This window comes from Choloepus didactylus, chromosome 9, assembly GCF_015220235.1.
Source record: "Choloepus didactylus isolate mChoDid1 chromosome 9, mChoDid1.pri, whole genome shotgun sequence".
Taxonomy (NCBI): domain Eukaryota; kingdom Metazoa; phylum Chordata; class Mammalia; order Pilosa; family Megalonychidae; genus Choloepus; species Choloepus didactylus.
Window position 1 is genome coordinate 96391575 of NC_051315.1, and position 16656 is coordinate 96408230.

The window sequence follows — 16656 nt, forward strand, 5'->3', positions numbered from 1 at the left end:
AAAATATTGATGCCTGGATCCCACACCCAGAGAGTGTCATTTAATTGGTCTGGGGAGCTGCTTGGGAATCAAGGACTTTCTAAATTCCCCAGGTGATTCGAATATGCAGTAAATTTGAGAAGTCTATTGGGCCATGGTGGTTTTCAACCCCCTTTGAATATTAGAGTCAACTGGGGGAACTTTTAAGCCAATACAAAGACAATCCACAGAATGGGAGAAAATATTTGCAACTATATCTCTAATAAGAGTCTAGTGTCAGAATATTCAAAGAACTCTTACATTTCAACAATAAAAGCACAAATAACGTGATAAAAATGGGCAAAAGATCTAAATAGACATTTCTCAAAAAGGACACACAAATGGCTGGTAAGCACACATGAAAAGGTTCTCAACATCATTTGTCATCAGGGAAATGCAAATCAAAACCACAATGATAACACTTTATATCCATAGGATGATTATAATAAAATAGGTGGACAATTACAAGCATTGGCAAGGATGTGGAGAAATAGGAACCCTTGTACATTGTTAGTGGGAATGTAAAATGGCGTTATTGCTTTGGAAAACAGTTTGGCAGTGCCTCAAAAAGTTAAACATAGAGTTACCATGTGACCCTGCAATTCCATTTTTGGTATATACTCAAGAGAATTGAAACCATATGTGCACACAAAATATCACACACAAACAGTCCCAGCAGCATTATTCCTGATAGCTGAAAAGTGGAAACAGCTAATGAATGGAAAAATAAAATGTGGTATAATCCATACATGGAATATTATTTGGTCCTGGATTTGCTTACCATTTACTCAGTGACTTTAGACAAACCATCTAATGTCTCTAGGTCTCACATAGTCATTAAAAAACACAAAACCTTTTGACTATATTGTCATGTGTCTGAATTTATTGTGGAAGAGAAATTAAAGCAAACTCTTTGGGGCTAACCTTTTCTCTTACCTCTTTATTCTAGACTCTTGGATGACCAATGAAAAAGTGAAACTGTTCTAAACATATTATTCCTTCCCAAGAGTATGTATCTCAACTGAAAAATGAATTTACTTGTGCATCTGTGTCAGGCTTTAAAAGCCATTTCCAAGTATACCACTCAATCAGGAAATCAGCCTGATGAATGATTAACATCCTAGGAATCTCAGTACTGATTCAAAAATTCAGAGTGCATAGCTGTGGTGCTCAGTGCCAACAGAAGGCCACATCATATGCCTTCAAAAGTGAAAACATGCTACATTTTCCATTCAAAGTGTAAACTTTTAAACTCTAGGTACAAATTAATCTCCTAAAGAGCTCCTGCATCTTCATCTGCCAAGAGAAAGGCTTGCTGGTTAATTCATTTGGCTAATTAATACCTCTTGATTTCAGAAAAAAAAAAATTATCCTTATACTCTTGTTCTAAGCTAATGATTTCCTTCCCCCCTCACCAGAAAACAAGAATTTTGGTGAAGCAGTCGCCCAGGCTGGTGGCATACAACAATGCGGTAAACATTAGCTGCAAGTACAACCAACACTTCTTCTCGAAGGAGTTCCCGAGCATCCCTTTACAAAGGAGTGGATAGTGGCCGTGGAAGTCTGTGTTGTGAATGGGAATTACGCCCATCAGCTTCAGTTTCATTCAGTACAGTATTCTAACTGTGATGGGAAATTGGACAATGAAACGGTGACATTCTACCTCTGGAATTTGGACGTTAACCAAACGGATATTTACTTCTGCAAAATTGAGATCATATATCCTCCTCCATACATAGGCAATGAGAAGAGCAATGGAACCATTATCCATGTCAAAGGTAACACGCAACTTTAACAGTTTAAATCTAACGTAGTGGTTTTCAACTGGAGCCTTGGACACTGGTCACGGTCAGCAGTGGGGCTGGGTCAGTCCCAAGTGTTCTGATACTAATAAACTTAAGTAATGTTTTTTCCTTCCTTCCTTCCTTCCTTCCTTCCTTCCTTCCTTCCATCTTTCTTTCTTCCTCTCCCTCTCCCTCTCCCTCTTCCTCTTCTTCTCTCTTATTTTAAAGGAAATTGAAGGTTATGTTTGAAATATCTTTACTTTCCCTAAGTGACATTCACTGGGAGAATAAGAAAAGAAGTCCACACAGCCCTTGCGAATGGATCACTCATAGGATTATTCTCCATTGTGTGGGTGATAGCAAGAAAAGGGTGGAAAGTGGCCAGGTACTCTCAAGAAGCAGCTAGGCCTAATGGATCCAGACTCAGAAGAATGGCGTCTATTTCTAGTTAATTTGCAAACTTGGGCTCTTAGAATTTTTGTGCTCCATGGTCTTCCTCTGTAAAAGTACCTTCCCGTTTTCCAGATAATACAAAAGACGCTGCTGGACCAGAAGCAGGGGGCATAAAGTTTGCTATTAACCAGCTCTGTCATCTTGGATAAGTCACCCAACTTCTTCATGGCCTAAAACTCAATACTATGAGTCAGTATTCAGGAATTAGTGGAAATAAGTCTACTGAGTTTATGTTGAGATTGTGCTCTTTCTAAATGTTGGGAAGAAAAACATTAGACTCCTAAACTCAGAAAAATACAGTTTATTGGCAAGAACAAAGAAAATTCAGAGAGGTCAGATAGATTTTTTGGTTACATTTTGTGGATACTCTACAACTTTTTCTTTGTGTTGTGATAAATTACTTTGAAAATTGTATTAACTTTTAGATTATATAGTTCCATTCAAGAATCATAGAATATTAGTACTGGAAAGGAAATCAATGATCCTTTAGTCTAGGAATTTTCAATCTTGACTGCATGTTATAAATATGGGTCGGTTCTAAAAAATACCAACACCAGGCAGGACCCTTACCCCAGAGATTCTGATGTTACTGATCTGGGTTAGGGGAGGGCCATTGTCAAGTTTTGACACTTACTCAGGTAATTCTAATGTGCAACCAGGATTGAAAATCACTGGACTAGAGAATTTGGGATATTCTTTCTAGTTCTAAATGTCTATGATTCTTGAAAAGAATTCTAGAGATTCCCCCAACTCCCACCTAAAGATGTAAAGTGACTTGTCCATTATCACATAATCTATTAGATGGAGTTGGAGCTAGAACTTTATCTTCAGATTACCAGTCCAGTGCTCTGATTGCTATATTAAGCTGATGATTTTCTTATGGCCTAAAAATGTGTACACCATTTAACTTAATCCACAGATATAGCTTAGGGTCTAGTTGAATTTACTTGTCAGAAGGGGCGTAGCTCATTGGAAGCTCCTGTTTTGAATCACACAGTGGATTCAACAGTCAGGTGAATTAACAAAGAGGACATCAACATATTTTAAATTGGTTATATTTTGCTTCTTTTTATTTCTCTCAACATTCTTCTATGATGTTTAGAAGGAAAGAAATGTACCAAAGTGTCATTCCTGTACATTTAACCCACTCTATTCTCTTTTTCAGAGAAACATCTTTGTCCAACTCACCAGTCTTCTGAATCTTCTGTCCCCTTTTGGGTACTGGTGGCGCTTTTTGGAGGCGGGGCTGTCTACAGCTTCGTAACAACGGTGTGCCTTTGTATTTGTTGGGTAAGAGATGTAGCACTTCTTTTATGTAACTTTCCCACTGCATACACAATCTGAACACAGTCAAGACTTTTGCTTAGGTGGCTTATTTTCTGTTAAAGATGTGAATATTATTACTTTTTTCTTTCCTGCTAGGTTTAAGTAGGTTCTCTCTTTACCCTTTCCAACTTTTTATTTGAGACAAAAATCTGATGGGTATTTTATTTTCCAAAAGGCACTGAATAGGTGGCCAGGCAGGATGAGAAGCTAAATGGACAAATTAGGCTGGAGTATTCAGGCAGTTACCTTTCTTTTTCCCCATATTGCTATCTGATTACGACATATAAAATAGTAAAAATGTATGAATATGTATGTGCGTATACATACACACACAGCTTGGGAATCTAGACAGTTGGGAGCCAATGAGCAACTTTGGTTCAGGGTCTAAATTCATGAGAAATTTTACTACTGAAATTGTACATTCAAACCTAGCAAAGAAACTAGATCTGTCTATCCGAGTCATAAGGCAGTTGAATCGTGTGAGGCCAAGTGTGGTGCTGTCATTATGAAACTATTATGGCAGTTGGTCTTTTCTGAGTTCTCACCACTGAATTGGCACATATCAACTTTTGCAAATGTCCATGCAATAAACGTGGTGTATTTTTCTTTGCCCTCTTCAATGTTGAATTTTTGGCATAGGTTTGAACATGTCTCAGTTAACATATTTAGTTTCAAGAAGGGACCTCCTGAGCAAGGATCTTTCCTTTTCTCATCGACTTCCTGTTCTTGTGTACACAGTATAGTACAGATCACCTCATGCTTTGCTTCTATGCTATCTTAGAAATTTTTTCTAGAAATTAGACGTATGTATTAATCGTTTCTTCAACTAGATTGTATGTTCCTCAATGATAAAGGACTTGATATTCTCTGTCATCTGGTATTCAGTACCTTGAATGCTCAATGAATGCTTATTGGATTGATGAATTTAATGATCCCCATAGAGGCCAAACTAAGGATTTAAATAAACATGCCTGAAGTATAATGTGCTTCTTTTAAGATGTAATCCATAAATTTAACTAATCTATGATTTATGATTTCTGGAAGCCATGCCATGTGACATCATTGTATTTACTAAAGCCTGGGTGCCAGGAGGGCAGCCCTGGGTTTATAGCCATACTGTTCTGTTATCCAGTCTTGGATTCTTTTTAACTGCTGTTATCCTATTGCCAAAATTCTCCTTTCAATTGTTTCACACATGCGCCTCCCAGAGCAGAAGAGAAGAGGGCAGTCGGACATTTGTCAGGCTGCCTGTTGCCTAATCTGTATCTTATGCAGGGTAGGGGACAAAGTGGCTGCTTGTCCCTGGAAATTCTTTGTATTAGATATCACTTTGGGAATTCACCTGGCTTGCCTTCTGCAAGTTTGCCCAACCCTGATGGGGGTCTTGGTGTGGTAAAATGTTTAAGTTCTGCTTCTGATGTTAGTTGAGTCCCTTTATCTTTGTGGATCTTGTTGTTTTCAAAGGCCAGCTTTGATCTTTGTGGTGTTACCAATGATTTTAGAATCTAGTATTATCTCTTAGTTTTTCCTAATCTTCAGCCATTGGCTTTTATGCCTGCTCTATGGCTTTCCAATTCTTTCATTGGGAATCTTAACTTCCTAACTTAAAGGCCAGGTGCAGTGGCTCTTTGGGTACCTTTCTAGGAAATTTTGCTGACCTAGGTCAAAGTGAGTTACTAGCTTCTCTGGGAGTAGTTTTGGGAACTGCTTTAACTTTCATTGCCAAATGCGTACTGTTCATCATAAAAATATTTTAAATATGCATTAGAATATCAATTACTATTTTGAGGCATTAAGTTGCTAAATGACCAAAATCGCCCAAAGGGATGGACGCTGTGGATTTTTCTTTGGAAGCAATGCTTATGCCTAGTGAGGTTAATTTTGCCCTGCCTTGAGAAAACTTATTTTATTTTGATTCTGTCTCCCAGGCTCCATATGATTAGAGAAGTCCCAGTGCTTGGCATGTGTTGTCATTGGTGGCCTTTTATGGTCAATTTGGTTACATAATTAGGATCTTTGTACTCTCTGGGCAAAAGTGTGTGAAATCAAAATACATTTATATTTCATATAATAACAGCATTTTTACCCTGGGCTCATCTTTTCCCACTGCTGCAGCTGCTGTTTAAGCAACAAGCTCCTTGCTGAGTGAGGCAGCCATGCCAATAGGGATCCCTAGAGGTTAGCCATTGCCTGGGTACTTTTCTGGGATCTTATTTTTAGCTAGTCTACAGGGTGCCTTAGTGTAAGTTGCCTTTTTCTGGAACTTCCTGAGGGCCGGTAATATGCTGCCATAGGCAGTTCTAGGCTGAGTGGGTTTCTGGGAGCAGCTGCAGATTCTTTCTCAGTTCTTGAACAGTTGCTGACATTTGAGTAAATAAAGCACTCCCTTCTGTAGGCGACCACAGACCAGCACCTGTTCCTCTCACTCAATCCTCCATTCCCTCAGCTGAGCTGGTAAGCTTGCTCTCTTTCCTAGTCTAAAGGAGCCTTTTAAGAAACATTGTCTTCCCCATTGTAGATCACAATGTGGGGAATGTAGATAGTGTCTGTACAGGTAATATCTGCCTTTAGATCCAGTAGGTTCTTGAAGGCTGTGTCTCTAAGTGGATTGTCTTCTGTATGCCCTGTGTCCTTGTCCATGGGACAAGTGGTAAGGAGTGGGGTAGGCAGGACAAAGGGGGAGTGATCCTGAAGCTATACATGTTTAGCAGACATTAAAGGGTCAAGGGGGTGGCATAGATGACCCAGTCACACTGACACAAAAACTGGGTACTTCCTGCACCCATATGCTAGCTGCACCTGGACACTGTGGATTCTCAGTAATGTTCCCAGCCATGCATGTTTCATATCCACCCACAGTTTGTGTTTATGAAGACATCTTCATTATATCTACCAGTTATAGTTTGGTTTGGGTATCTGGAGCCAAAGACTGTCACTCATGATTCTGGTAAGGCAGTCATCTGGGTTGGAGTAAGTACTCAAAGTGCTTCCCAGGGTATCTTCATCATCCTTCCACACTTTATTTGGGGGAAGACATTTCTTTGCCTTTATCCCTGCCTTTATCCCTGTAACCCTCTGCCCAAGAGAGCTCTAGTCTTTCATTTATTGAAAGGATGTGGAACCAAGAGGCTTGAAGAGCAACTTCACTTACCCACTTGGTTTCCATGACTACCTTCATGTGACTGAATCCTTCATTTATGTGTTTAATGCTGTCTTCTTAGTACCAGGTGAATAATGCAGCCACCATTTCAAATCCCAAATGACCAAAGCTGAAGTTATCACATTCTCTTTCAAACCTACTTTGCCTGCTGTGTTGTCTTATACCTTCCAGTCACCTGAGTTCAAATCATCAGTCATCTTTGTGTATTAGACTTGAGCAAGAAGTAGTAGCCAAGCAGTCTAACAATAGTTATTCTAATTTAGTAATGTGTTTGGAATCCATTGCTTCTTTTTCATGATGGGACTCTGAAGATCAGGATTTCCCAATCTTGGCACTATTGACCTTTTGGGTTGGATAATCTTAGTTGTGGAGGGCCGTCCCAAGCATTTTATAATGTTTAGCAGCATCTCTGGCCTCTACCCGTCAGATTCCAGCAGCATCTCTTCCAGTTGTGACAACCAAAAGTGTCTTCAAACATTGCCAACTATCCTCTGGGGAAGAGTGGTTGGATGGCAAAATTACCCTTGATTGATAACTGCTGTGGACCCATTGTTTTTTTCCACCTTCAGTCTCTCTTGCTTCCAATATATCTCACATATCACTGCTAGATTAGTCTTCCTAAATTGATCATCTTATCATGTCATCCTCATTGCCACCAGTTTGTTTGATTGGTTATAGAATGTGGCTCAACTTTATTTATTACTTATTACTAATAATTAAGTGCAAAAGTTTTGGAATGACTCTTTAAAAAATACAAATTAATTTGGATCCAAGATTATGCCTATAGTAATGGTGTTGTCTTCCCTTGAATTTAATAATAATAATATTGATGCTAATAATAATACTATTATTATTATTAATAGCACCTCTTTCCATGGTGTTCAAGAGCACAGAGCACCTTGGAATTCTAGTTGGTGCTTATTTCCCTTGAAGTTACTTCTAAACCTTTTTCTTCAAAACAGTTTTTAAGGTCCCCTCCATCTAACACTACTTACATTCTCAAGAGCTGGCCTCACTTCCAATTATTTAGATCATTTGCCATGATATTTTTCTCTGAATAAGTCTTCTAAAGTTAGATATTTTCTGCCTTCCAACTTTGTTAATGCTGTTTTCTTCAACTAGAAATTTTGCTCTTTATGCCTACTGCAATCCTATCCATCCCTCAAAGTCTAGCTCCAAAGCATCAAGTTACACCATGGAAAGGGTAGAAAGAGGCAAGAGTAGAATCAGGGACCCAGTTAAGAGGCTACTGAAGTATCTCAGGTGAGGAATGGTGGAAGCTTAGAAATAGGATGGTTGTGGTAGAGAGGGACAGAGGTAGATGGATTTCAGGGACATTTAGGGAAATCCAGTAGGACTTTGTAACAGAGCTGGAGGTGTCATGGATGAGGCTTAGGTTCCTGGCTTGAGCAACTATATGGATATAGTGTCATTCATTGAGATGGGAAACACTGAACGAAGAGCAGATTTTGGGAGAAGATCTTGCATTTAATTTTGGACATGCTGAGTTTCAAGCGTCTTTGGGGATTAGTTTAGAGATACAAATTTGGGTGAATAGGTGGTAATTGAAGCTGTGAATGTGGATGATATTGATTAGGGAGGGAAGATAGAGTAAGTAGCTGTGGAGGTCTAGGACCAAGTCATGAGGAACTCTAACATTGGCTAGTTAGAGAAGGATGAGCTTGCAAAGAAGGCAAAGAGGAGTGGCCAGAGAAGTAGGATGAAAAACGGGATGACACCATGTAAAGGGGAGGAGTATTTCAAAAAGAAAAGGCTAATCAATAGTATAGAATGCTGCCAAGAACTCAAGAAGATGAAAACGTGTCAGTTGGGTTTATGGAGGATGGTGTTTTTCAACCTTTCTTTAGCAGTTCCTCATGCCCTTTTGCCAAGGAAGGTGTGAGGGGCTTGGTTAGGAGTGCATGGAAATAAGGCCAGTAGTGAAGTCATTCATTTATTTATTCATTCAGGTCTTCATGTCATTCATATACAGGATAGCTACTTATGTGCCACATCCCTGTACTAGGAAATAAGCACATTTTCATAATAGAGAATTCTGAATCCAGAAATCAGGATGACTTTCTATTTTTGGACTTTTTCTGGGTCTTTTGTCAAAAGTGTAACATTTACCATCACATTGGTTGAAAAAGAAAGCTCCTAACCTTCAGTCAAAAACTATGCTGAGACTCACAGTGAGCATAACTCATGCTCCAGGTTCGGTATTGCCCTTCACTTCTCTCACCCATGGTAGAAATTCATCCCGAGGGAGCTAAGCCTGAAGAATAGAGACGAGTGACACATTGTCTTTCCGATAGTACATGCATATAAGGAAATAGGAATGTAACCAGTTGCTCAGAATCATAAATCCCCATTAATTTGGACTCCAGTGTTATGGATTTATGATTATTCCAGACCCTGGATGAGTTGAAGCTTCTCTTTGGTTAATTGTGAAAAAACGATTTGTTAAGCAAATGACTAATGTAAGATTGTCATGGGGATGCTTGCCCTAGTCAAGGGACCAAAGGTCTTCAAGTGTATTTACATGTCAACACTGGATATGTTAGTTAGATATGCTTCTGGTCCCATTACTGAATTGAGAGTTACATGGATCTATTTCTCTAAGATGTTTTCTTCGATTCATATTTTTTAAGCTAAGTTAGAAGAGTCCAAATCCATTTTGCTTAATTAGTGATTATCCAAGTCCAAGGTGTTCATGAATGATCGTGTTCAGCTTCATTTGACAGTTGATGCTCTGCATAGTTGCCCCAAAGTAGGTTTTGAACTGCTACTTTACGTCGTCATACGACTCCTCCCACTCCATCTCCCTCCTCGCCCCGGCGTCCCCCGACATTGACCCTTCTCTTTTTTTTTTTTTGGCAGAAGAAGAATAGAAGGAGCAGGATCCTTCAGAGCGACTACATGAACATGACCCCCCGGAGGCCCGGGCCCACGCGCAAGCACTACCAGCCGTACGCGCCGGCCCGGGACTTCGCCGCCTACCGCTCCTGACACGGACGCCTATCCAGAGGCGAGCCGGCTGGCGCCCCCCGGGTGCCCAACACCACCGCTCTGGATAGGAAAGGACCACCCCCGCCTTCAGCCGGCCACCGCGGGGCCCTGGGAGGCCACCGTTGCCAAGTTTCTTGAGCGACTGGACCAAATATCAAGATCATTTTGGTATTCTGAAATGGAGTTAAAGAAAATTACTGTGGCAGGTTAAACCTTACAGTGCCATGACCCAAGTTCAAACTGAGTATGTTTTTAATTTATTGACTTGACTGAGATGTTAAGGTAGAGAACAAATAGCGAGTGGTTTCTGTTAGCCTTGAAATCTGCTTCTAAAGCTGCTGGTTAAGCCTGGTTCCTTTCTCACTCACCCGCACATCTCAATCCAGCAAAGTGGGATAGCCAAGGAATTTTTAGGGAAAAAAGGCTAGAAAATCATTCCTTTTGGTTAGGTGGGTATGCAGGGTGGGAATAGGTTAGAGTGAGGAAGGGTAAGGAGACTGTGAGACTTAGTTTTTTTTTTAACCATTAAAACACTGTCTCTCTCTGATGAAATGAGCAATTAAGCCATACCGATTGAATGTTGTGTTACTTTTAGTTTAGAAAGATGTGCACACTGTCTTTGATGAATTCTGACCATATTTAGTCATTTTGACCAATGGGATCACTGCTAAGCAATGCTAGGCAAACTTACTTGCTTTCCTGCCTCCTTGTGATGGGTATTCAGTTTAATGTTCACAGTAGGATTTCAAAAGAATAAGGTAGTCTTCCCAAATCAAGGAAGAACGTGTGTCGGGAAATAAGATCATTTTATATTGAAATCATTTGAACAATATGAAGGGTTATTTGTTTAGCAGTTTATTCCAGTCAAATCATATACAGGATTTTCTTTTCTATATATTTCGGGTTTGGACAGTTGTCTGCATGGAGATTTGAAGTAGGATGCTGAAAAAAGCATCTACAGGGGCATTGATGATGCTGTGAGAAAGGGATGTTAGCATTCATGAGCATATGGGATGAGTCCCCAACAAGCTTCTTCTGAAGAAGAGAGAATGAGATTCTTTCCATGTCCTAAGGGAGTGACTGGCATTGGGTGGAAGCTCTGGGGAAGGCAACAGATGGAAGGAGCCCTGGTAAGAGCTCCTTTAGAGGAACTTTATGCGGTTCAGCACCAGAACTCTGTGGACTCAGCTTCCTGCTTACCCTGGAGGTCTGTGGACATGGAAAAGTATCTTGGATATGTGTCGCTTCTAACGAGACAGCATCGAAGTTCTCAAAAGAACCTGCAAGGCCTGATCTTGGAATGGCCATGGATATTTTTCCGCCTTCAGTTTGGAGGCAACTGAAGTATGTCCATGGACTTTTAAGAATGGACTCTACTGCTGCCCTCACAAGTTGTTCAGTGATTTGATTTATTTAGGTGTAGAAGAGCCTAGGGTTTGAGGCAGAGACCTGGTTCGAGTCCCACTTATGCCCTGTACTAATTGAATGGCCTTAGACATTTCACTGACATGGATCGTCAACTATAAAATGGAGTTAAGAATCATAAATGGTTGTTCCTACACTATAAACTCTACAAAGGCATGACCAAAAGCTGTCTTTTTCTCTGCTTCTTCTTGGCACTTAGCACTGTGCCTGGCATAGAAACATTAGCTATTATTATAATTTCCATATGGATAAATTTTGTCTTAAAAATGAACTGGACAATGACCTAAGAAAGAGAGAATTTTGTAACCAGAATTTAACTCACTACCCATGAAAGAGGTGCTGTAAAATGTGAGGGCCTCTTAAACTTCCACCATGTTCCTGTTTCTTGGAATATTTTAGCATGTAATAAAATGTAGGGCATTTTTTTTGTTTCACTTTTATGTATATAAAAGAACTTCTTTAATTGTTTTTTTAATGTGGTGAGGAGAGAAGAGGTAGGAATCTTATGATTCCAGACAAAAAATATTGTACTCTGGTTGATTTTTAAATGGGCTTCCATTCCATCAATTTAATTAATCAAAAGATGGTCAAGCATAGCAACACTTGGACAATGAAGGACTTTTGAATTTACACCTGCACATGTACTACATTGCCAGCTTCTTGGCACACAGAGTTCTTCAACCCAAGTTATCAGACTATTTGAGTATGACAGAGACAGAGAATTTTAAAAAGGGCAGTGGCAAAAAAATAAAATAAATGGAAAGATTTGATCTTTGGTACTACATGATTTTGTTTTATGACTGGAAAAGGAGGTTTACTAAAGATGAATCACACTTGAGATTTTTCTTACTCACTCTGAACAGAACCAAAGTAGAAATGTTATGTAAGGAAGTCTGTTTTCATTATTAGTATGAACCAAGAAATGGTCTAAAAACTGTGGTTGGAGCAATGCATTTACAGTTTCAGACATGGTAATTATGAAGAAAACAATGTCATTTGCTGCTATTATTGTAAGAGTCTTATAACTAATGCTATCTCCATAATTTTTTATTATGAGACCATATGCTTTGGGCTGAATATGCCAATTTAAAGAGACCATGTGTACATTATGTTTTGTGTAGTCAATGATAAAATTATTGAATGCCATGGATGTGTTTTAAAGTTTGCATTTTAATATTGTTTTTCATAGTAGGTATGCTTCATTTTGGCAGTGAATCTGAAGGAAACTTTTTTCCAGGTTGGTCTTTTTATAAAAATCCAGACTTTCAAACATTAGTTTCATCTCAAGCAAGGCATTCTTCAGATGACAATTTGTTTGGCTCCAGTTACAATTTCTCCTCAGACCAATGGTTTACCTCTTTAAGATGTTGGGCTCATCAATGCTTTCTGTGTAGCATGAATGCTGTATGAGAGGGATCACACTTCAGCCTTGACTCTATCAGTCTCTTGGGTTAACTAACTGAGCCACCAGCTCTGTGGCTGTTTTCATGGGTTTGTTGATGGGCAAATAGATGTCTAATCCCATATCCCAGGATTTCACATGCCAGATGGGAACCACAGCAGGCCTGGGGACTGATCCCCGAGTGCTAAACTACATGTTGGAGTTTGGAGATGGTGCTGATGAAGGATCTAGAAATAGGGTCATCCCTGCCATAGTCCTATTATCAACCCAGGTCAAGGACAGTAGCAGGGCCTCTCTAAAGACCTTGGGCAGGATGGGTCCTTAGCATCTACAAGGGCATTCAAGGCTCAGGATATCTATTTCATGGCTTCTCTGACATGTTCCTCCTCAAACAGGACAGGCATGTTCCCACCTCAGGTCTTAACAGGTATTATTTACTATGTCTGGAATGGTCTTCCCCAGATGTCTGCATGGCTAAAACTCCTTCAGTTCCCTGCTGAAATGTTGCTTCTACCCTAGTTAAAGCTGCTCACTCCCTATCTGCTTTCCTTGATTGTTTTTCTTCATAGCATTTTCACCATCTGTTAACTAGACATTTTACTTCTTTATTTGCTTATTGTTTATCTCCCAGCTAGATTGTGAGCTTCATGAGGGAAGGAATTTTTTCTGTTTTGTTTATTGCTGTATCTCCAGTGCCTAGACCAATGCCTTGCATGCAATAAATATTTATTGACTGAATGAATTTCACATGGCCTTATGAATTAATGGTTAGTTTAAATGTTCTTGTCACACTCTGAGAAGGAGAAAGCCAGTTCTGTTTTCCACTTTCCTATTAATATGCTCCAACATTCATTTTATTAGAGAAACAGGTGGTAAAACATATGCAGTCAAATTTGGGGATGAATATATATGCTTACTTACATTTCAGAAATTTGCATGCAGTCAGGGAAACCAGTACTGTTAGAAGGATCATCTTAAAAAGTCATGCTAAATAAGCCACAGTCAGGAGTAAGTTGAGTTCCCATTAAAGACCCCAAATTCACTTTTAATGAAATATTGACTAAGTTTTAAACATGTCTTTAGCCTAAGACTTCTGAAAATGTTGCTTCTGTAGTTATAATCCCTTCCCATTACTGAACTGCTGCTCTTTTCTATGGGGGTACTTTTACTCCAACAAATTTTATAAATGCCTTGGTTCTGATTCAAAAACAGCTCAAAGATGGGGATGCGGGACACAATTTCTGCTTTTTTACCTGTTATGCTTATCCATAACTGAACACATAGCTTCCAATTCTTTAAAAATAACAGCAACATCAACAATAAACCAGCTAACAAAGCTTATGGCATGTAGAGCAACTTGAAAACTCAAACCAGGCTTCCATTGACCGTTGTACATATGCACACACACAGAAACACATACACTGCTATCAGTCTGTGGGGAGGGGAAGACCTTTGAACCATAGACCCACCGGCAGGTCTGATAATTCACTTAGCACCTCCTGTTTTCTTCTCTGTTAATTGTACTTTGTGGGTAGCTTGAATTCAAATAGTGTGCAATGACTTCATCTCCAAACTGATTTTGTTTTTTTTTGAAATGGAGCTCATTAAGTTTAACAAAGGTAAAACTTGAAAAAAAGATGGCCTTACATGGCTTTTCCTGCCCCAAGAACAAGTCAGATCTAATGGAAATGGACAAAGTTGGTAAAAATCAGCTGTTAAATGAATCTGCTCAATAAGCATTCTTTTCTGGGCTGACAAAAGAGTGTAATTTAGTTCTGTGAAAAGATTCTAGTGCTCTGAAAGTAAAGTCAAAATGAAATAAGCTTCAAACTTCAGGACTTTACCTAACAGATGTTCTAGAATGTTCTAGCTGCGTAATTATGCAAATAGTGTAATTGAACCTCTCCAGTCCTGTCGTCATTTCTTTTCTCAAGTCTGATAAAATAGACTATGATTCCTTTTAAAACAGTACCTTTTCTTTCCTCTCATCTCATCTGGAATAGAAATAATGGATGGGGCAGAACAATCAGAAACTTCTGGATCCATAATGGAGGCTAGACTGCCACACTCGGCAGCAGCAAATGGGATGCCCTGGGAGCCATAGCAGAATCCTGTTTGGAAACTTTGCTTTTCCTAATATCTGCTTGTGTCTCCTAAATCTAGGCACTGCCTAAATCTTAACTTTTTAGCAGTGGGGCTCGAAGTAATTTTGTCCTTCAGGAAAGCATTTGAGTGGATGAACTTCTCAACTTTCTCTGATTTGGTTTCCCAGAAGAAATATGTACTTTCTCTTTGAAGTATCCCAGGCTCCCAACACTTAGAAACCCGGGCCACCGTCCAGAGCAGAATGTGACATACTTTCTCAATGGGTCTATTGTCACGTCAGGGTCTGGACACTGGGTCTCCCACTTGAAAAACACCTGGGATGAAATTTGGATGACCCAAAAATATATCAGCTTTTCCAAGAGCTGACCTCATTTTTCGTGCAACTCTAAGGGCCAAAATGTGCCCATTCTCATTTCCCTGGCCTACTCACCTGTTCAATGTGAAATAGTTGGGGGTGCCAAGAAATTGCAGGGGACAAAGTGTCACAGAGGGGTGAACTTATTTCAGGGATGAATTGGATTCTACTTACACTTCATTGGGATTCTAGTTACACGTCAATGGACAGATTTAAACACTCACTCTTTTGGCTCCAAAGCACAAATTGCAAGAACTGGGTGGAAATGTCAGTTGAGACAGAAGAGCAGCAAACAGCTTTGTTTTCCTATAGTTGTGGTTTTCACATGGTGATGATGACACACGAAGATGAAAATGTGCAGCATGAACTCCAGTTGCTATCTGAGTGAGCATCTCTGCCAACACTGAAGGATATGTGTGGGTGTCACCTGCAAGCAAAGAGAGAGAGAAACAGAGAGAGAGAGACAAAGAAAAAGAGGCCCTGTTTCGGAAAGAAAAGCCAGTTAATCAAAGATCAACAGTGACAAGTGGTGCTGTTTATTTCATGAGCTTTATATTTGATTTCCTTCCCTTCTCTAATCCCCAAGCCTGAATTTAGTCTCTGTATATATAAGCATCTTGTGACTAAGGAAGGGGGTGGAAAAGGTGGGCTGCGTGTGCACCATCACAGCTACTTCGTTTTTTAGTCATTCCTGCAGTCTCCCAGGCATATGCTTAGCATTCCAAAGTGTGGGTTTTTTGCTAACTTTTGGGAACCAGGGACATACTACTACATGGTAGATAAACTTGAAGTTGTTGTTAGAGCTCTCTTTCATTCCTGCTTCTGTGCATCTTTTGTTTCCCTTGTCTTATATCTTTTCCTTCTTCTTTCCTCTTCATTCATTCAGTAACTAGATACTGAGCACCCACCCAGCTCTAGGAAGCAGGAGAGGCATTGGGGATGTGGCAGTGAGCAACCCAGACCTTAATATTTCCATACTCACCAACTGTAGAGTGCATGCTTTGTATATCCTTTCTTTTTTTACCCCCTGCTCATTTTACCTTGCTCCTCAGGGTAATCACTTAGTCTTCACTGTGGGAACCAGACCTTAATGGGGCCATTTGATAGTCATTTCCATGTTGGTTTGTCTGAAATTTATTTCATTGCGATGTTCTTATTAACATCTCTGACATGCCAAAATGTTCCCTAGAAAGGGCCAGTTAGTAGATTTTTAGGCCTTGCAGGCCATGCAATCTCTGTTGCAGCTACGCGACTCTGCAAAAGCAGCCATAGACAACATGTAAGCAAATGAGCGTATCTGTGTTCTAGTGAACCTCTATTTACGGATACTGATGTTTGAGTTAAATATCTTTTTCACTTGTCATGCAATATTAATATTCTTTTTTCAACCATTTAAAAATGCAAAATCCATTTTTAGCTCATGGACTATACAAAAACAGGTGATGGGTTGGATTTGTTCTGCAGGCTGTGGTTTGCTGACCCTTGTCTTAGACCTAAGCCACAATTTTAGGATTAAATGCTTGTCTTTGGGTTCTAGCCACTATGTACATCTTTAGGGCCAGAAGGAATTAGATTGGATGTGTGTAACGGCTTCTTGGAAAAGGCAAGTGTCAAGTAT

At 39.7% G+C, this 16656-nt stretch overlaps 1 protein-coding gene across 1 annotated transcript in view; it reads left to right on the plus strand.

Moving 5' to 3' along the window:
• CD28 (CD28 molecule) overlaps positions 1 to 13315 on the plus strand; it is a 30573-nt gene extending 17258 nt beyond the window's left edge. Inside the window, 5 exon segments of the mRNA XM_037848666.1 lie at positions 1437 to 1538; positions 1540 to 1569; positions 1571 to 1796; positions 3421 to 3545; positions 9622 to 13315. Coding sequence (XP_037704594.1) covers positions 1437 to 1538; positions 1540 to 1569; positions 1571 to 1796; positions 3421 to 3545; positions 9622 to 9750 — 612 coding nt within the window. The 3' untranslated portion in view covers positions 9751 to 13315.
• Positions 13316 to 16656: the final 3341 nt, after the last annotated feature.